Source organism: Papio anubis, chromosome 3 (assembly GCF_008728515.1).
Source record: "Papio anubis isolate 15944 chromosome 3, Panubis1.0, whole genome shotgun sequence".
In the NCBI taxonomy this organism is placed as follows: Eukaryota; Metazoa; Chordata; class Mammalia; order Primates; family Cercopithecidae; genus Papio; species Papio anubis.
In genome coordinates, this window is record NC_044978.1 from 94,995,811 (window position 1) to 95,012,915 (window position 17,105).

Below are 17,105 nucleotides of genomic sequence, written 5' to 3' on the forward strand. Positions count from 1 at the left end.
TGCTGTAAGAATCGAATGAAATAATGCACACGCACTTGCCAAAACATTCTACTTTAAGACTGAACATGAAAATCATGCAAAAAATTGTTTGCAAATTCAAGCCAGATATCGTGTCATGCTTACCAGAGAAACGATGGTATTAAGTCAAGCACCCCTTTTAGGACTGCAGGCTATAGGAACAGTTTCTATGGTCTATGCGCGTGCATCGATGAGGTTATCCACCCACCCCCTCCACTTTGTGTGTCTGGGTCTCCAGATTTCATTATAAAGAGGCAGAGCCCATCAGAGAACTTGATCGGCAGCCAGGAACGGTTTTTTCTTGCTCCGGTCCTTTGTCAGGTCTTTGTTCCGCCCCTGGCTACACTCTAACAGAACCACTTACTGGCGATTCACAGGAGGGGACCGGGTGGCGGGGCGGGGCGGGGCCTGCGGGGCGCGGGGCCGGAACGCGGACCCTGCGCAGCGATTGGGTTCACCCGGGGGGCCGTGCTGCGCAGAGTGCCAGGCTGCGGGCGGCGGCAGACCCGGGAGCGGAGACAGGCCCGCCGTCCCCGACGCCGCCGAGCAAGTCAGCTGCGCGCAGCCGCGGCTCGGAGACCGACGGGCAGAACGACGGGCGGCGGCTGCGGCGACCGCGGGACGGAGAGAGTCACGCGGCGGGCGGGGACCGGAATCCGCAGCTCGGGCCGCTCCATGGACGGCGCCGACAACGCGACCCTGCTCTTCGCCCCTCTGCTGCGGGACAACTTCACCCTGGCGCCCAACTCCAGCAGCCCGGGCCCTGGCACGGACCTCGCCCTCGCCCCTGCCTCCAGCACCGGCCCCGGCCCCGGGCTCAGCCTGGGGCCGGGTTCGAGCCTCGGCTTCAGCCCCGGTCCCACTCCGACCCCGGAGCCCACGACCAGCGGCCTCGCGGGCGGCGCGGCGAGCCACGGCCCTTCCCCGTTCCCTCGGCCCTGGGCGCCCCACGCGCCCCCGTTCTGGGACACGCCGCTAAACCACGGGCTGAACGTGTTCGTGGGCGCCGCCCTGTGTATCACCATGCTGGGCCTGGGCTGCACAGTGGACGTAAACCACTTCGGGGCGCACGTCCGCCGGCCCGTGGGCGCGCTGCTGGCCGCGCTCTGTCAGTTCGGCCTCCTGCCGCTGCTGGCCTTCCTGCTGGCCCTTGCCTTCAAGCTGGACGAGGTGGCCGCCGTGGCGGTGCTCCTGTGTGGCTGCTGTCCCGGCGGCAATCTCTCAAATCTTATGTCCCTGCTGGTTGACGGCGACATGAACCTCAGGTACGGATCTGTCTGTTCCTTGGGCATCTGTCTCATCCCAGCCGCGCGTCTACGGCCGTGGGCTCAGGACGAAGGACAGAGGCAGTGGAGGGGTTGGAATCAGGCGTGGAGGAAGGAGGAGGAAAGGAGAGGAAGATGATGACCCCCAGGCTTTAGAAGTCAAGGCCGACCCGCAGATTGTGCTGCTGGGGGAGCTAGCTAGACGGCGAGGGGCTGCTCCAAGGCCGGGATTCCATGCGCAGCGCGGCCCTTCAGCAGGGTCCCTCGCCGTCCTCTCCTAGCATCGGGCTGGCAGCGCAGGTCGTTGTCCAGTGGAAGACAAAGAGAAGGGGAAGGCTGAACTAGAACTCGCCGGCAACGTAAAAGTAAAATAGGGCTACTGGCCCGTCGGAGAAACTAATCTCACATAGAGGGCAGGATTGTTGAGTTCAGCCAAAAGTAGCAGTCAGCAGCTTTACCATGGCTTACCTTGCAGCAGGCTTGCAAGGAAGAACGCTCCTTCCCCTCAGAATCATCCAGGCTCAATAGACTTTATAAAGCCGAGGGCAGCAGTACTGAGACAGGGGGCTTATTTCTCCCCCCTGCCTTGGGTTCATAATTCCACTGGTCTTAAACGTGCTGCTCTCTTGGCACTCTCCTTGGATGATGTAGGTTCTGCCCAGACTTCAACCCTGGGACTCGCAGTCTCCCCTTTCACCTTCTCAACATACAATAAAAAGGTTGGCTGGCTGTTTGACTCAAAGCTCGTTCTGATTTCTGCTCATTCCCTTTTCTGCAGCATCATCATGACCATCTCCTCCACGCTTCTGGCCCTTGTCTTGATGCCCCTGTGCCTGTGGATCTACAGCTGGGCCTGGATCAACACCCCTATCGTGCAGTTACTACCCCTAGGGACTGTGACCCTGACACTCTGTAGCACTCTCATCCCTATCGGGTTGGGCGTCTTCATTCGCTACAAATACAGCCGGGTGGCTGACTACATTGTGAAGGTAAGGCCCCTCTTCCCTTTCCATACTAGCTTGGAGAGCCCTTGATCTCTGACCCACAGCAGAAATGTGAGGAAGTTTGGAGAAGGGGGAAAGGAAGAAAAGGACTTGGAAGTAGTTGCATGGATAAAATTTTTTAAAAAAGGTTTATGCTACGAAGATAACTTCCACTTTTGGGATTCCTAGAATAATAGCTTTAATTAAGACACAGCTTAATCAAAACCAGCATAAAAGAACTATCAGTACTCATCGGGAGGAAACAGATCATAGAGGGGTGGGGAAGATGACAGTGTAATTAAATGGCAACATATTTTCCACTAATTGTATATAATTAAAAATCAAAGCAGATTAAATATAATTACTTTAATAGAATTGGTGCACTATTTTAGAAATGCATGGCTATCTTTTCAAAAATGGAACTGGAATTCTGAGAAACTCCATAGTAGGTTCCTTTAACATTTTATTAAATTTTTAAAAGTAAGTTGATACTAATAGGACAAAAGTAATGGAAAAGTTACATTGTAGTAATAGAACACACAAAATATTCACTTTAAAGCACAAAATAAAATTGGGTCCTGGATAAATAATGGAGATTATATTGCCCTCACTAAATGTGTTTCTTTTTCTTTCTCCATTGCAATATTTATGGCTTCTAAAGCTAGTGAAAAGATGGGGGATTTCTATAATTTCTGCAATATTTCTCCGAAGGCTTTGATTTTTTAAAAAATTAATGCTTTCTGTAGCAGTAGAGATTTTAGTAGTTTAGTAGTAGTTTAGTAGATTCTAGTAGTGGACTGGAGGAAAAAAAATCTTTGTAAAATTAAGCTGTCTTTGAAAATTCAAAAATAGTAGTGAAAAAGAATAAACCATGACCAGGATGCTGACTTCAGGTAATTAATCAAATAAAATACGTAACTATTACTGCAAAATGCACAGGCAAATTCCTTTGGACAAATGAAGAGAAAAAGAGCCACCTTAATGTTTCAATTATGTAGATTCGAGAAGACATAATCTTTTGTTTTACTTATTTTCTAAAGTAATCTGATTATATAGTCAGCTTTTATTAATATGAAAAGTAGAGAGTTCTTTTCTGTGCATATATCCAGCCCTGAGTAAAAGAAATCCTGCTCCATAATAAACATGTATATGTGAATGTAAAAATATATGTGTACATGTAAATACGCATATATTAATACCTGTTGTGTATACTCATACTCTTGAGATGCATTAAGAACTTGTTAATCATTAAGCTAATGCTATTAACGTGATGGCATTTACTATAAAACCTTAGGAAGTCTAAGAGAAAGTCAGTCAAATGACCTACACACCAAAAACAGAAGTATATTTAATATAAATATATAAATAAATTAATGTATTTAATATTCAAATATAATAGATCAATAAGATTAGCTACCTTTGAATTTAAGGTTAACCTCGCCCTATTCTTTAGCACACTATTAAGAAACGGTTTATATAATTGTTACACCTTTGCAAACACTTCAAAATGAGCATTCAATGTCAATGCTTGCCCAAATGATTTAAAAGTTCTAAGGGATTTTGGAGCCAATATTTCAAAATGAAGAAATCAGATTGTCACTGCTTTTAATGTGACATACTTTGAAATGGTATGCTTTTACATGTAATAGCTTGGTTTCTGCCAATTGTACATCTGTAGTATCTGTACCTTATATAATAATTATTGCGGCATCCTCTAGGGTAGAATTTGTGACCAGCTGATAAATTTTAAATAACTTTTTAAGAGTGTAGAGTCATGCCAGTCCCAAAGACTGCAAAAGGGATATCACAGCTATCCAGGGAACCAGAAGCAACATTTAAACTGTTCTCTCTGGATCGAGTTTCCTTCCCCTGCCCACTCCTCATTAAAAATAATAAGTTAACTACCAGTAAGAAGGAGGAGTAGGAGAGGAATTTTTAGGTTTCCACCTTACTATTCATACAGCCTGTTTTATTTGAATGAGTGAAATGTACCAGTCAGAACATCAAGATTACATGTTTTATACAGAAGTCAATTGTACTGTATCTAAAATTCATCTATTGTGATAATACCTAAGCATCATTAGAGACTTACAGATGGGAGGTTTCTCATGAACAAATGAAAAAGGGGAAAGTTGCCAAATTGCAAAGAATTCTTCACATCTTTATTTACATTTTTTTCTCTTACATAATCTAAGAATAGGTAATTGTTTCAATATTGCAAGCAATCCTCTGCAATATATTTTCAGGGTTAAAAAAATCACACACTGAGCTTCAGACATTTTAATCAAGTTTCACAAGTTTTAACTCACGTAAAATGAGAACCAATTTCTTATGGAAAACATGGGGTTCAGTTCAGGGAAAGTAAATATCCACTTGTCTGCTCTAATGATCAGACCATACCTGGGGTATTAGGCTCAGTGCTAAATGCCCTGTTTTTAAGAGGCACATTCACAAACGAAACACATGTTCAGAACAGTCAGGATACCAAAACAAAGTTAGGTGATGGAGGCTTTAATCTGGGGTCTATCTGCCTGGAGAAGAGTAGCCTTCCCTGATAACCGGTTTTTAAGCTTTTGAAGAGCTGTTTTTCAGAAAAGCTTTTTTTTTTTTTTTTTTTTTTAAGAGCTGGTCTTTGTTGCTCCTGACAGCCTATATGCAAGTCAACGGCTAGAGGTTATAGAAGGCAAATTGTCCCTCAACATAAGGACAGGCTTCCAAACAATCAGAGCTGCCCAATGTGGCTCTGGATGCTTCCTGAAGAGGTGGCCTGCCCGTCTTCAGAAATATTCTGTCAAAGGTCCTCCATTTTGTGTTGGAGATCATACTAGATGGGTGTTTTCTTCCCTGAGCTTAGGATTCTCTCGCCTGAATTCATCTTCAACCATCTCATTGTAATTTTCTATTACTAGGTTTCCCTGTGGTCTCTGCTGGTGACTCTGGTGGTACTTTTCATAATGACCGGCACTATGTTAGGACCTCAACTGTTGGCAAGTATTCCTGCAGCTGTTTATGTGATAGCAATTTTTATGCCTTTGGCAGGCTACGCCTCAGGCTATGGTTTAGCTACTCTCTTCCATCTTCCACCCAACTGCAAGAGGACTGTATGTCTGGAAACAGGTAGTCAGAATGTGCAGCTTTGTACAGCCATTCTAAAACTGGCCTTTCCGCCGCAATTCATAGGAAGCATGTACATGTTTCCTTTGCTCTATGCGCTTTTCCAGTCTGCAGAAGCAGGGATTTTTGTTTTAATCTATAAAATGTATGGAAGTGAAATGTTGCACAAGCGAGATCCTCTAGATGAAGATGAAGATACAGATATTTCTTATAAAAAACTAAAAGAAGAGGAAATGGCAGACACTTCCTATGGCACAGTGAAAGCAGAAAATATAATGATGGAAACCACTCAGACTTCTCTCTAAATGTGGAGATACACAGGAGCTTCGTCTTGCTGAAATATTGCTTCATATTTATGGCGTGTGGTAGTGCACATGGTTAACATAAAAGATGACACTGGTTCACATCATACATGTAACAATTCTGATCTTTTCATTTTAAGGTTTGCTGGTGTATTAACCAAACGTTGTCACAAATTACAAATCAATGCTGTAATATAATTTGCACCTGGGATGGCTAACCTGAAGTCTGAATTAAATGTGCTTTTTAGTTTTTACCATCACCAATTTCTATGACTGTTGCAAATTCAGAAACTTTTAGAAAACAGAGTCTTGGAAATGTAGAATTTTGGCGCACTATCTTATGAGTAAAACCAAGCTATCTTTGTTAAGCATAATTGAGTTTAGTGTAATTGTTGTAAAAAAAAAAAAAAAAAAAAAAGTGTGCTTGCTCTACTTAAAATTCCTGACAATGTTGAATTTTGACCTGTATTCAGAAAAATTCCAAAACGGGTCAGTTAAATAAGGAAATATACTATTTGTCAAACCAGTATCAGAGAAAAGTTACATTAATGTATTTGATTATTTGATCTGGTATCTACTTAGTAATGAATAATCAACATTTTTTCTAGTGGACAGGCCATGTTCTTTTCGATTGGTCTTCTGCATTTATGTAAACACACCTCAAATCAATTTATCTTTTGGAGGAATGATTTGGTTGGGAAATTTTGCAGAAACACTCTGGAGCAGAGCAAAATGGTACCTCCGGGTCATCACTGGGACTGGGGGAAAGGACACGTTCCAGGGGAGAAAACAATTCGCCTAGACGAAGATCCCTGGGTGGTTCTCCATGAACTCGCCGAGGGGGCTTAGTGGGTAGTCTCTCGAGCAGCTCTGAGATTAAACTATCATCTGAGTCAATGAGTAATAACAGACCCAGAACAGTTCCCAAACCTTGGCACTTTCGCTCGTTTAGCCAGAGGCACCCGGCCTAACCTTGGCTTTCTGGTGCGGGGAATGCGGGAGAGGAGGGAGCGAGGGGAAGGGGGAGCGGGGGGAGGGGGGCGGTGCGCAGGCACCTGGAACAATCAGGGCACCGGGAGTAGCCGACTCAGCTGATGCCGGTGATGAATTTCTCTCATTGAAATCCTACCCATCTCGGGCGCCTTGGTTCCCTTACGAATCAGTCCTTTCATCACAAAGAAAGCCCTCTTTCCAGATAATCTAAGGGTCATTGTGCCAACATCCGGGCGTGGAGAGTTTCCGTAGGGAGAAGGACGGAGAGGGGCCCCCTCGGCGGGGACGCGGGCCGATGGCTGGAAGGGCGTGGAGGGCGGTGCAGCGTGCGAGCCCCAGCCGAGGGCCGTCCCCGCCTCCGCTCGGCTGCCCCGGCGAGTCGCCTATTTAGGGTGCGGCGGCGGGCGGCAGCGGTGCGCCCATGGCGGCCCTGGGGGACGAGGTGCTGGACGGTTACGTGTTCCCGGCGTGCCCCCCCTGCTCGTACCCGTACCCGGCGGCCACCAAGGGCAAGGGCGCGGCGGGCGGTAACTGGCAGCACCGCGGCGGGGGCTGCCTTCCCGCCTCCTTCCCATCCTCGGTGGGCGCGGCCTCGTCGTCCTTCCCGGGCCGAGGGAGGCTGACAGCCGCCGAGTACTTCGACAGCTACCAGCGGGCGCAGCTCATGGCTCTCCTGGCGCAGGTGGGGCCGGGTCTCGGGCCGCGCGCCCGGAGGGCCGGCAGCTGCGACGTGGCGGTGCAGGTGAGCCCGCGCATCGACGCCGCGGTACAGTGCTCGCTGGGGAGGCGCACGCTGCAGCGCCGGGCCCGCTATCCCGAGTCCCCGGCCGGCCCCATGGCCGAGGGCACCACGGGCGGCGGCTCTAACTCCCAGCAGCCAGCCTGTCGAGGCCTGGAGCAGGGCAGCCCCCAGAACGGCGCCCCGCGGCCCTTGCGCTTCCCGCGCACAGTCGCCGTGTACTCGCCCGTGGCTTCGCGCCGTCTCACCACCTTCCTGGAGGGACCCGGGGCCGCGGCGGGCGAGCAGAGGTCCGGGGCGTCGAATGGAGAGCGGGGGCCGCCGCCCGCGAGGGTTCAAGACCCAGAGGAGGGAGAGGTGTGGACGAGGAAGGCGCCCCGGCGGCCGCAGTCCGATGACGACGACGGCGAGGCCCAGGCCACTGTCCGAGCGAGCTGGGAGCAGCCGACCGACGGTCCCGAGCTGCCGCCGCGAGAGGCCCAGGAGGGGGAGGCGGCTCCGCGGTCGGCGCTAAGGAGCCCGGGGCAACCTCCGCCCGCAGGGAGGGCCCGAGACGGCGGCGACGGACGGGAGGCGGCCGCCGCGGGAGAGAGGCCGTCGCCACGGAGCCCGGAGCCGGGCAAGGAGCGGCTGCGCTTCCAAGTAAGGCCTGGGGCGGTGAGGGCACAGGAGAGCCCGGGGATGCGGGTGTCTTCCTGGGGCCGGGCCCTGTGACTGCTTCGGGTACACTTGAAGGTGTGGCGCTTCCTTAAGCGTGGCCACTTCCGTGTTTCCGAAACAGCCAATGCCCGCGACAGGTGTCTTCCCCCACAGCAGTCTCTTGTCCCGACAGCCTGACTTACTCGCCTCGGCTGCTCCACAGGCTGGCCAGGGCAACGCCCTTGGGACATTCACAACCCTCATATTTGCACTGTAAACCTTGGGCAGTGGGCGTGTAGGCCAGTCCTGACCGCGTGGTTGGATGACCTATGAGTACGCACAACTGAACTTCGGGAGCGCTTGCAGGCAGGAGAGTCGATTCCGAAGAATCCCCCTCTCCCATTTCTGCACTAGATGTGGCAAAAACCCTTCAACTGCTGAGATTCTGGTTAGCAATTCTGACTTCTCCTTTACAAGCTTCCAGGCTATTGGAAAGCTGGAGCTCCTAAAATGCCCCTTCCTAGGAATTTGCTTTGCTTTTAAAAAGCACCCCCACCTCAGAAATCCAATACTGCGAAAGCATTTGGACTGCTCAGTATTGCCGCCCGAGAGCAGCAGGCCGAACCTTTAAAGGGCTGGGGCACGCAGAGGGCAGTTGTGACCTAGCAGAAGTGGAAAGGCACAAGAGGTGGTAAGAAGCCCGAGGGAGTCCTTCGCGGTCTCTTCCACGGCCATCACAGGCTGGTATTCCTTTTGAGGGGCGGTGTTGGTGGCGGTAGGCTGCTTGTGTGAGGAGTGAATCGAGAGGCCAGGGCTTTCCAGCGTGGCCATGCACGAGCTGTGTGTGATCTTAGGCCAGTCATAACCTTCCTGGACTTAACAGTCAGTCTCACAGGTGAGCAGACTGAATTAAGTGCTCCCCAGAGTTCCTTCCAATTCTAAAAGCCTAACTCTAAAAACGTGTGTATAACTGGTTACTCACTGGGAGGGAAGAAGGGAAGTTTAGATAACACTACTTTTGTTCATATTGAATATGAATTATGGCTTACGTACAATTTCGGTTCCTGGCACTACTGTTTGGGAATTAACTAGCAGCATGAAGAATGTGATCTTGGTGAACCCCTTAAAGTTCCTTGGATGTGGAGTCTTATTTTTCTTCAGCTTAATACCTTTCATGTGTGCATAGTCTAAGATCAGGCTTCATCTTAAAAGGCCTCCCTGAAGAATCCCAAACTTCAGAGAACTGTTTAACTATTATGTCCCTAATTATTCATTTATCAGCCAGCCTTATGAACTGAGTTAATCTGGTATATGAACTTTAAGGCCCATGCTTGCTTAATTGTTTGACTAGGCTATTAGCTCACTTAATTACTGTATTGAAGAGGCATACCCAAACCTGACCCTGCTTTCTTTCATGATCTGGAGTGAAGTTGACAGTTTCAGATATCAAGTAGATCCTTCCCAATGTCTGGAAATGAAGGATAATTCAGGTCTTACGTTGGTTAAACTGACATATCCTGTTGTTCAGTTCTTAGAGCAGAAATATGGCTATTACCACTGCAAGGACTGCAACATCCGCTGGGAGAGTGCTTATGTGTGGTGTGTACAGGGAACTAACAAGGTAAGAAATACCAGGTGACTGGCATCTTCTTGCTAAAAGTGTCAAGGCAATTTTGTTTTATTTTCTTTCTCATCACAGGTTTACTTCAAACAGTTTTGCAGAACTTGTCAGAAGTCTTATAACCCTTACCGAGTGGAGGATATCACCTGTCAAGTAAGTCAGATGTTTTGCATTTTGTCTGACCTGGGCTGTCGTAGAGGTTTTTAGTGTAGTTTGAGTATACTTCCAAAAAGAGGCCAGGTCCCCAGACCTTAGGTTTCAACTGGCTTTTGTTAGGAGTGGTAGAAACAATACTCACCTGGGAAACGGGGCCTTGGTGTTAGCTTCTTTCTGCCCTTGCAAATCTTGCTCTTGTTAACCTCTTCTAAAACTGTTAACCTCACTTGCAATACGGAAGAATACTTGCCTTACTTGCTACTTAGTCAGATATATAAGAAAATTAACAAAAACATGCTTGTCAGCTAACATGAAGTAGTCAAGGTTGACTGTTTTACCGAAATGCCTCTTAGGAAGCACAACCTCAAGGTATTGAGTCTAAGCACATGGGGTTAGTTTGTCTTGCCTGAAAGCTCACAAAGGGGGACAGTTTAAGATAAATCTAAGTTGTCTAGCTTTATGGGGAGTTGACTGTAACGGTAAGCAAGCAATATGTTAATTAAGCATTGCTTAAGCACTTGCTTGCTATTAACTGTGCTAAGGGGCTTAGCTAATCTTTAAGAGGAAAGTGTCTAAATTCGCCTCTTATCACACAGCTAATGGAGTCTGAATTGCCAATTGAGACAGGCTAATCAATACACTTGACCCACGTTGGATATTTAGAAGCATTAACACCCTGGGGTGGTGGAGAGAAACTAAGTATGGCAAGCCACTGAGAATCACTTAGATCAGGGCCGGGCATGTTTGTAAAGGAGGATGCCTTAACCACTCTGCTCTTGGTGTTCGTTGTCAAATTCATCCCTGACTTGTTCTCTACCCTTCCTCTTAAAAAGTTGCAAAAGAAACTTCACAACTCATAATTGGATCTGATACAATATTAGCAGCACTACAGCATGGTTAAACACCCACTATTCCTAGCCCTGTCATTGCTAGGTAGGTAGGGATGTAGAGGGAAAACAAGATTACTATGGGACCTTGCTTAGAGTGCATTCAATAAGTACTTGAATGGACTAGAGAAATGTTGAAGTCCTAGGAAATCACTAAGGGTTTATCTTCTGTACGCCCTTCTGTATTTTTTTTTCCCCCAGAGTTGTAAACAAACTAGATGTTCCTGCCCAGTAAAACTTCGCCACGTGGACCCTAAACGGCCCCACCGTCAAGATTTGTGTGGTAGATGCAAAGGCAAACGCCTGTCCTGTGACAGCACTTTCAGCTTCAAATACATCATTTAGGTGAAAGTCAGTGTTGCTGTGCATGCACTGATGGAGTAGATGAGTGAGCTTTTCCGTGCCTCTCCTCTCCACCTCTCCCTTCTCAAAATACTTCATGAAAGGCAGTGTATTCTGAAAAAGCCTTCAAATAAAGGTATTGCAACACAGTTTATACATTGCATAAAATCTGTCTTTGAAAATAAAGTTTCAAGAGTGCTTGTCTTGTGCTAACAGTCTGGGCCTGTCACTTCACCTTTATAAATGCTTGCTGATGGCAGAGAGTGGGCCAGGCTCTGAGTTAGGCTGTGGCTACTTGGAAAACAATTTAGTGGGGGCTCGTAGACGAGGTCTACTATTTAGGCAGCTCTGGAGGACTGAAGCTTAGAAGGGAGTTAACTGAATAAAAAGCCACCTAGAGATTGTGCCACTGCATTCCAGCCTGGGCGACAGAGCGAGACTCCGTCTCAAAAAAGAAAAAAAAAAAGCTGCCTAGCTGTAACATTAAGGCATTCTTTTGGGAGAGGTGGAGGCAGAGCCATTTCTTGGTTGCATGAGACCGTTGGGAGGTTAACGGTAGAGTAAGAATGCTGAATGGCGGTGATGGGGTAGGTAAAGGCTTTAGTGTCCGGGTGACTTTAGGAGGTAAGCTACTAGGTAGAGGAAGGCTGGGAAAACTAACCTGACTGACTAGTCAGTTTCACAAATGTGGCAAAAGTGGGGCTTGGAACAGGGTGGCTGTGGGCAAATGGCTGCTTTAAGACACTGAATAACCCATCAAGTAGACTTTGTGTTTCTTCAAAGCTTTTTTTTTTTCTCTTAAAGTAGGCCTCCTAAATGTACTTATAAGATGTCAAGTTAGAGGCGTAGGCCTTAGCCTTTGTCTTCACTGACTTGGTGCTAGTTGGGATGCCAGATTCTTAACTGCATCTAGTAGCTTCTCATGACAACACTGAGGCCCCACTGCCAGAATGCTCCTAGTTGAGGATGGGACTGAGTTTAGAGCCTCAAGTGCATCTGATGAAATTAAAGTTGTAGTATTGGTTTAATTAGAGAAACCATATAATTGGAACCATGTGCTAATTATGCCTCCAATTGTCTAACATCCCACTTAAGTGAACTCCTTACTACCTTAGGCCATAGCACTAAGTCTTAACATTCTTGGACACTTGTTAAAAGGGGCCAAAGTGGGTTTGAGGTCTCCATAGAATCTGTATCTCGAAGGGAAAGGCCCACCTGCATCGATGTGGACGGAGATGGTGCGTGTAAAATGCAGATTACTGGATACCTGTCCTACCTACATTTAACAGGCACCCCCAGCTGTTACTAATGGAATTGAAGCATGAGAACTTGTGCTCAGCAGAGAAGAGGTGGCATCTCATGGAGCTTCTAGTACAGCGGGCAGATGGCCACTAGTTTTTACATCAATGTAAAACCGAGGTTCTGACCTGCGATAAGGACAATCTGCTAAAGTGCCTCTGCAGTAAGGGACCTGACTTAGGTCAGGGAAACCCTGCCTAAAAGAATGACACCTCAGCTGAACTCCAGTTCAAATAAGTTGAATGAGGCAAAAATGGCGAGGGGAAAATTTCCAGATTAGGGCAACAATCTGCAAAAGCCCTGTGGTAGAAAACCACCAGGAGGAGGCCACGGTGGGAGAATACTCTGGAGGACATGCCAGGTGAATCTAGCAGTGCCAGACTGGAGGGGTGTTTTAGGCCTTCATTAGGAGGATGGTCTCTACTGGAGTGCAGGGGCTACTCACAGGCATTATCAGGGTACACCACAGCCTTAAGCTCCTGGGCTCAAGTGATCCATCCTCCTGGCTCAGCCTCTCAAGTGGCTGGGACTACAGGCACTTTGTCAGGCTGCACTAAAAAGTTTTAAAGGTATGCTGGAGATAGTAGGGCATGGTGACATATAGACTCACTTTCAAAAAATCACTCCAGCTATACAGTAGATACCTGTAGATAAGGAGACTTGCAGGGACCAGATAAAGTGGTGGCAAGGCTAAAGAGAAATGACAAGAACTGGTGTGGGTAAAGGCGATGTTTTTTTTACTCGTTCTAACATGTTCCTGTTGTTTGGGGGTAGGTACAGGGGTAGGAAACCCATATGTACTGTGGCATGCAAGTGATACATAATGTGATCAGTAGCATTTGCTCAATGAATGAATTACATAAAAGGTACCTGCATTGAGTCCTAAGAAATTTCCACTGGCTATTAATATGGTTACATTGTTCTTTAATATTGCTTGCTATTAATTTTCCTAACATAGCAGCTAACCCTATTTTTCAGCTGAGGAAAGTAAGGATCAGACTGTTTTACTTAGGGTGGGTGGGCATGCAGATATTCAACAAAGTGGCACAAAAACATGCCATTCAGATTATGGTGATTACATTCGAGCAATGAACAGGCACTGCCAAACTCTTTATGTGTACAATCCAAAAACTTACAAGATGTAAATAGATTTTAAGACAGGTTGAGAGAGGTTAGAAGGAAATACTCCAAGATGTCTCTGGGTATCAAGAGAAGTAACTGTAGTTTTCTTCATATTTCCTTTATTTTCTAAAGGAACCATGGATTACTTTGAAAAATTAGGGAAGAAAATGCTATACAATACCAATAAATGGATTTTAATACTGTCTCTCTCCTTTTGTTTAGGTTATCCTGGTGTTTTATGTGAGCAGTATTTACTCATAGGCCTGAATGAGGATCCTTACTCTTCTCTTGAGTCTTTTTCCAAGAAAGCATGTAATGATTTCCTAAATTTAAGGGAGGTTATGTGTTTTGCCACACCCTCTATTTTACATCACTAAAAGTAGAAAATATATTTTAAAATAAGAAATCCTGTGGTTTTGTTTTAGAAGCAGCATGAAGAAACTGCCAGATTGCTGCTTTTACTGTTGTCTTGTAAGTGTACTATTTAAAAATGATAACTGTAGTGTGCAAAAGAAAAAGGTTGTATGTAGCAAAAACTGGCCTCCAAATAGAACTAAATCAGGTAATAAATTAAGCACTGGATATATTTAATAAATACTAACTTGGGATTCAGAGGCTGAGGAGCAGAGAAGTGTAGGTTGGAGGAAAATGCTGTTGCAGAAGGCCATCCTCATGAATTTGTTTGCATCTTGATTGCTGGAGGTATATTCATTTTTATTAATAGACTTAGTTACATATAAATAAATGCAAAAAGCAAGTATCAACTGAAAGGTTTGGTTGGGTAGTCAACTGATTTTGTTCTTTTTTAAGGCAATTCAACGGGGTAACATTTGAAAGGTTTCTAAATGATGCACACTCTAATCATTCATTCTTTGTTAAAATACAACACAAACCAACAGCTACAATGCTTTTTATTTTTAACAAAAAGGATGTAAAGAGGGTGAGAAAAACAGGGGAGAGTAAGATAGGATGTAAAGTGTAATGTATCTCTGGACACCATCCCTCTCTGCCTGCCCCACACCCAAAAGTTTTAAATAATTTAAAGGATACCACTTACAGTACCAGAACACCATCAAAATAATTGTCTTTATCAGGGTCCAAAAGTACAGTGATTATGAATGAGCCGTGACCAGATATGGAATTTTACTGGATATGTAACTGTGGTCAGCAGTCCAATGGTGTGCACAGTGCCTTCAGTTAATGCACTTGAGCATACGTAATTACATTTCTGGCAGGGTCCACACCCCCAAGAAAAGGTAAAGCTAAGCATTTCATTTCTACATTCTAAACTCTGGAATCACAGAGCCCAGTTTAAAAGAAAAGTCACAGTGGATCACAGTGGATAAGAGATGTATATAAAAAATACAAGGTGTTTCTTTCAAATCAGGAGTTGTGGGACTACATTCTTTTTTTTTTTTTTTTCTTTTCTTACAAAATGCGATTTAAAAAAGGGTAGAGACTCCAGTTCATGTTATACTACAGACTTACACAGTGAATAAGTATACTGCATGTTTTGGTAGTCAGTCTTCAGGCTTGCTTTCATTTCCCCTAGCCCTAGGTTTCTTTCTTTAGGGTAAAACATGTGAGTCCTGAATAAACATATAAAAAATGCATTTGCAGCTCTTTTCTTGAATTCTGCAGACTTCAAAGCCTGCAAGTCATATATTCCATCATCAGTGACCACATTTTTTTCTTTAGCTTTGTACACCTATTCTTATATAACAGTGCATGGCACAAATGTACAAGAAAATACTGGTTTTAGTCTCTACAGTTTCTATATGGAGTAAAATAAGTTAACTTTTCTAATGAGAATAGCTGACAGGCAGCATACATCTTTATTTTACATTTTAAAGTCTCTGCAGGCATCTACTTTGGTTAGTTATCAACAATCGTAACATAAGCACTGATCAGAGAACTGAGCAGCATTCCAATAACGTTAACAGATATATTATTTCTTTTTGAAATACTGGGAAAGCCCAGTTTTAAAATATTATTAAAATGTTCTAACATTTACATACTATGAAGAGTTAGATCTAATAAAATAACATTTCTTCAAAAATAATCTTGCAGTGCTCTTTTAGGCATGCTCTGAGACGTTATAACCAAACATCCATACCTTGAAAATATCACATATCCACACATCCCAACTCACACACACATAATTCCTTATACAGACCAAAAAACAAACCAAAAAAACCCAAACCCTTATCCCACATACTGAAAAATCAATGGTTTTTGTAAATGAGTCTTGATGTGTATAGCTGACTGCATGTTCATCTGGATGATTAAGCATCAATTGCAGGTTAGGTTTTCGACTGCTAGAAATTCAAGCAGCTTTGCAGGTCTTCGGCTAAAATGAAACAGCCTTGATTTCAGCCTCATTTCACCCGCTTTTGGATGTTTCAGTATTGGAGGCCATTATTGCAAACATTCTTGGAATTCTTTTCTTTCCCCAGAAAGTAATGTATTTGTAGGCATCACTTTTAGCCCTTTTCTTTTCACGTAGGTTAAGTAATTAAAAAATTCCTTCTTCATACAGTTATTGTGGGAGATGTTGGCAGCTGTTAAAATACCAGATTTTTTTTCTTTCAGATCTTTGTTTTTGATACAGTTTGACATTAAACTAAAAAGTAGATGCTGCCAGAAAGTTATCAGTGAATGCAAGGGTCCATAAAAGGTGCTTGGTTTAATATTCTTCATCATCTTCAGTTTAGTTTCTTTCCTAAAGGCCTGAAGTGTCTCAGAATCCAGTGCTCACCATATTTCCCATTGGTTTGGGCTGTGCTAGAAGTTGGTATGATTGCACCATGCGTAGAGATTCTCTTATTTCCAGATTAAGTTCCATCAGTTTGTAGTTGGCTTCTGACATGTCCAGGTTAGAGCCTATAACTGCAAAGCTTCCTGTCTGGCCCAGCGTCTGATGATGGAAATATATATGTAACAGTGTCTGCACAGGGTCATCTTCACAACTGCCAAAGATATCACTGGGCCAGAGAGATCTGAAAATACACAATAGTTTTTCAGTTCTGAGACTTAGGCAATTATTAGTTAAGACTAACTCAATTTAAGTTAAATACCTATAACAACAACATTTCCTTGTGAGTAACATGATCTGTTTTAATATTTGAGCAAATATTACTCAAAGTACCACCTGAAAGTGAAAAGAAATCTAAAATTGGTATCATTTCAATGGCAACTGTTAAAGATACTCATGTTTTCCTTTCATAAAGACATGATATGGAAACAGCAAATTGAAAATGAAAACCTAGTATTACTAAACTTCCTGTCTAATTTAAAGGCATCACCTTTAAATCCTGTCACGTTTTACCTGAAAGCTTTGACTTGTACTACAGCTGATATAAATTCCTTATTTTTCAAAGTTTCAATTAAAGAATGAATGGCAGTTTCTATAGTAGTTTGTGCAGCTTTGGAAATGTCAATTTCTTCATTTTCGGAAACGGACTCAGCTTCTTTGAGGATACTTTCCAGTTGGGCAAGTTCCTCTGACATGTTGATGACCTAAAACAAATACATCTTTAAGGATCTATTCGTATGTTTGGTAACAAAAACATTTAGTTGGCTACAAGAATATACCTGATGGTAGTACCATTGTTGCTCTTATTTT

General features: G+C 44.8%; 3 protein-coding genes across 29 annotated transcripts in view; 2 read left to right on the top strand and 1 right to left on the bottom strand.

Annotated features, from left to right (window-relative positions):
• The first annotated feature begins 480 nt into the window (after positions 1 to 480).
• On the top strand, positions 481 to 6,071 carry SLC10A4 (solute carrier family 10 member 4). Its single transcript, XM_003898660.3, has 3 exons — positions 481 to 1,283; positions 2,062 to 2,272; positions 5,176 to 6,071. Exons 1-3 carry the CDS (start codon positions 694 to 696, stop codon positions 5,683 to 5,685), a joined length of 1,311 nt encoding a protein of 436 aa, XP_003898709.1. The 5' UTR covers positions 481 to 693; the 3' UTR covers positions 5,686 to 6,071.
• Positions 6,072 to 7,006: 935 nt separating this feature from the next.
• On the top strand, positions 7,007 to 15,054 carry ZAR1 (zygote arrest 1). 2 transcript variants are annotated; one of them, XR_646915.4, is made up of 5 exons: positions 7,007 to 8,056; positions 9,582 to 9,674; positions 9,753 to 9,827; positions 10,919 to 11,195; positions 13,703 to 15,054. XR_646915.4 is itself a non-coding variant. In XM_003898661.4 (4 exons), the coding sequence occupies exons 1-4, from the start codon at positions 7,097 to 7,099 to the stop codon at positions 11,060 to 11,062; spliced, it is 1,272 nt and encodes a 423-aa protein (XP_003898710.1). In that variant the 5' UTR covers positions 7,007 to 7,096; the 3' UTR covers positions 11,063 to 11,211. The 2 variants fall into 2 exon arrangements, 1 of the variants encoding a protein (XP_003898710.1); XM_003898661.4 differs by lacking the exon at positions 13,703 to 15,054 and having other exon boundaries at positions 10,919 to 11,211.
• FRYL (FRY like transcription coactivator) overlaps positions 14,375 to 17,105 on the bottom strand; it is a 285,578-nt gene continuing 282,847 nt past the window's right edge. For all 26 annotated transcript variants that reach the window (XM_031664438.1, XM_031664443.1, XM_031664442.1 and 23 more), the window contains 2 exons: positions 16,809 to 16,999; positions 14,375 to 16,479 (listed from right to left, as the gene is read on the bottom strand). In XM_031664438.1, coding sequence (XP_031520298.1) covers positions 16,221 to 16,479; positions 16,809 to 16,999 — 450 coding nt within the window. In that variant the 3' untranslated portion in view covers positions 14,375 to 16,220. The remainder of the gene's footprint in view (positions 16,480 to 16,808; positions 17,000 to 17,105) is intronic.

Bases quoted from the DNA above. Each gene is read 5' to 3' on its own strand.
- SLC10A4 (XM_003898660.3), top strand. From the start codon at position 694: ATGGACGGCGCCGACAACGCGACCCTGCTCTTCGCCCCTCTGCTGCGG. The intron at 1,284-2,061 runs GTACGGATCTGT...CCTTTTCTGCAG, and splicing joins GACGGCGACATGAACCTCAG to CATCATCATGACCATCTCCT. The intron at 2,273-5,175 runs GTAAGGCCCCTC...TTCTATTACTAG, and splicing joins TGGCTGACTACATTGTGAAG to GTTTCCCTGTGGTCTCTGCT.
- ZAR1 (XM_003898661.4), top strand. From the start codon at position 7,097: ATGGCGGCCCTGGGGGACGAGGTGCTGGACGGTTACGTGTTCCCGGCG. The intron at 8,057-9,581 runs GTAAGGCCTGGG...CCTGTTGTTCAG, and splicing joins AGGAGCGGCTGCGCTTCCAA to TTCTTAGAGCAGAAATATGG. The intron at 9,675-9,752 runs GTAAGAAATACC...TTCTCATCACAG, and splicing joins GTGTACAGGGAACTAACAAG to GTTTACTTCAAACAGTTTTG.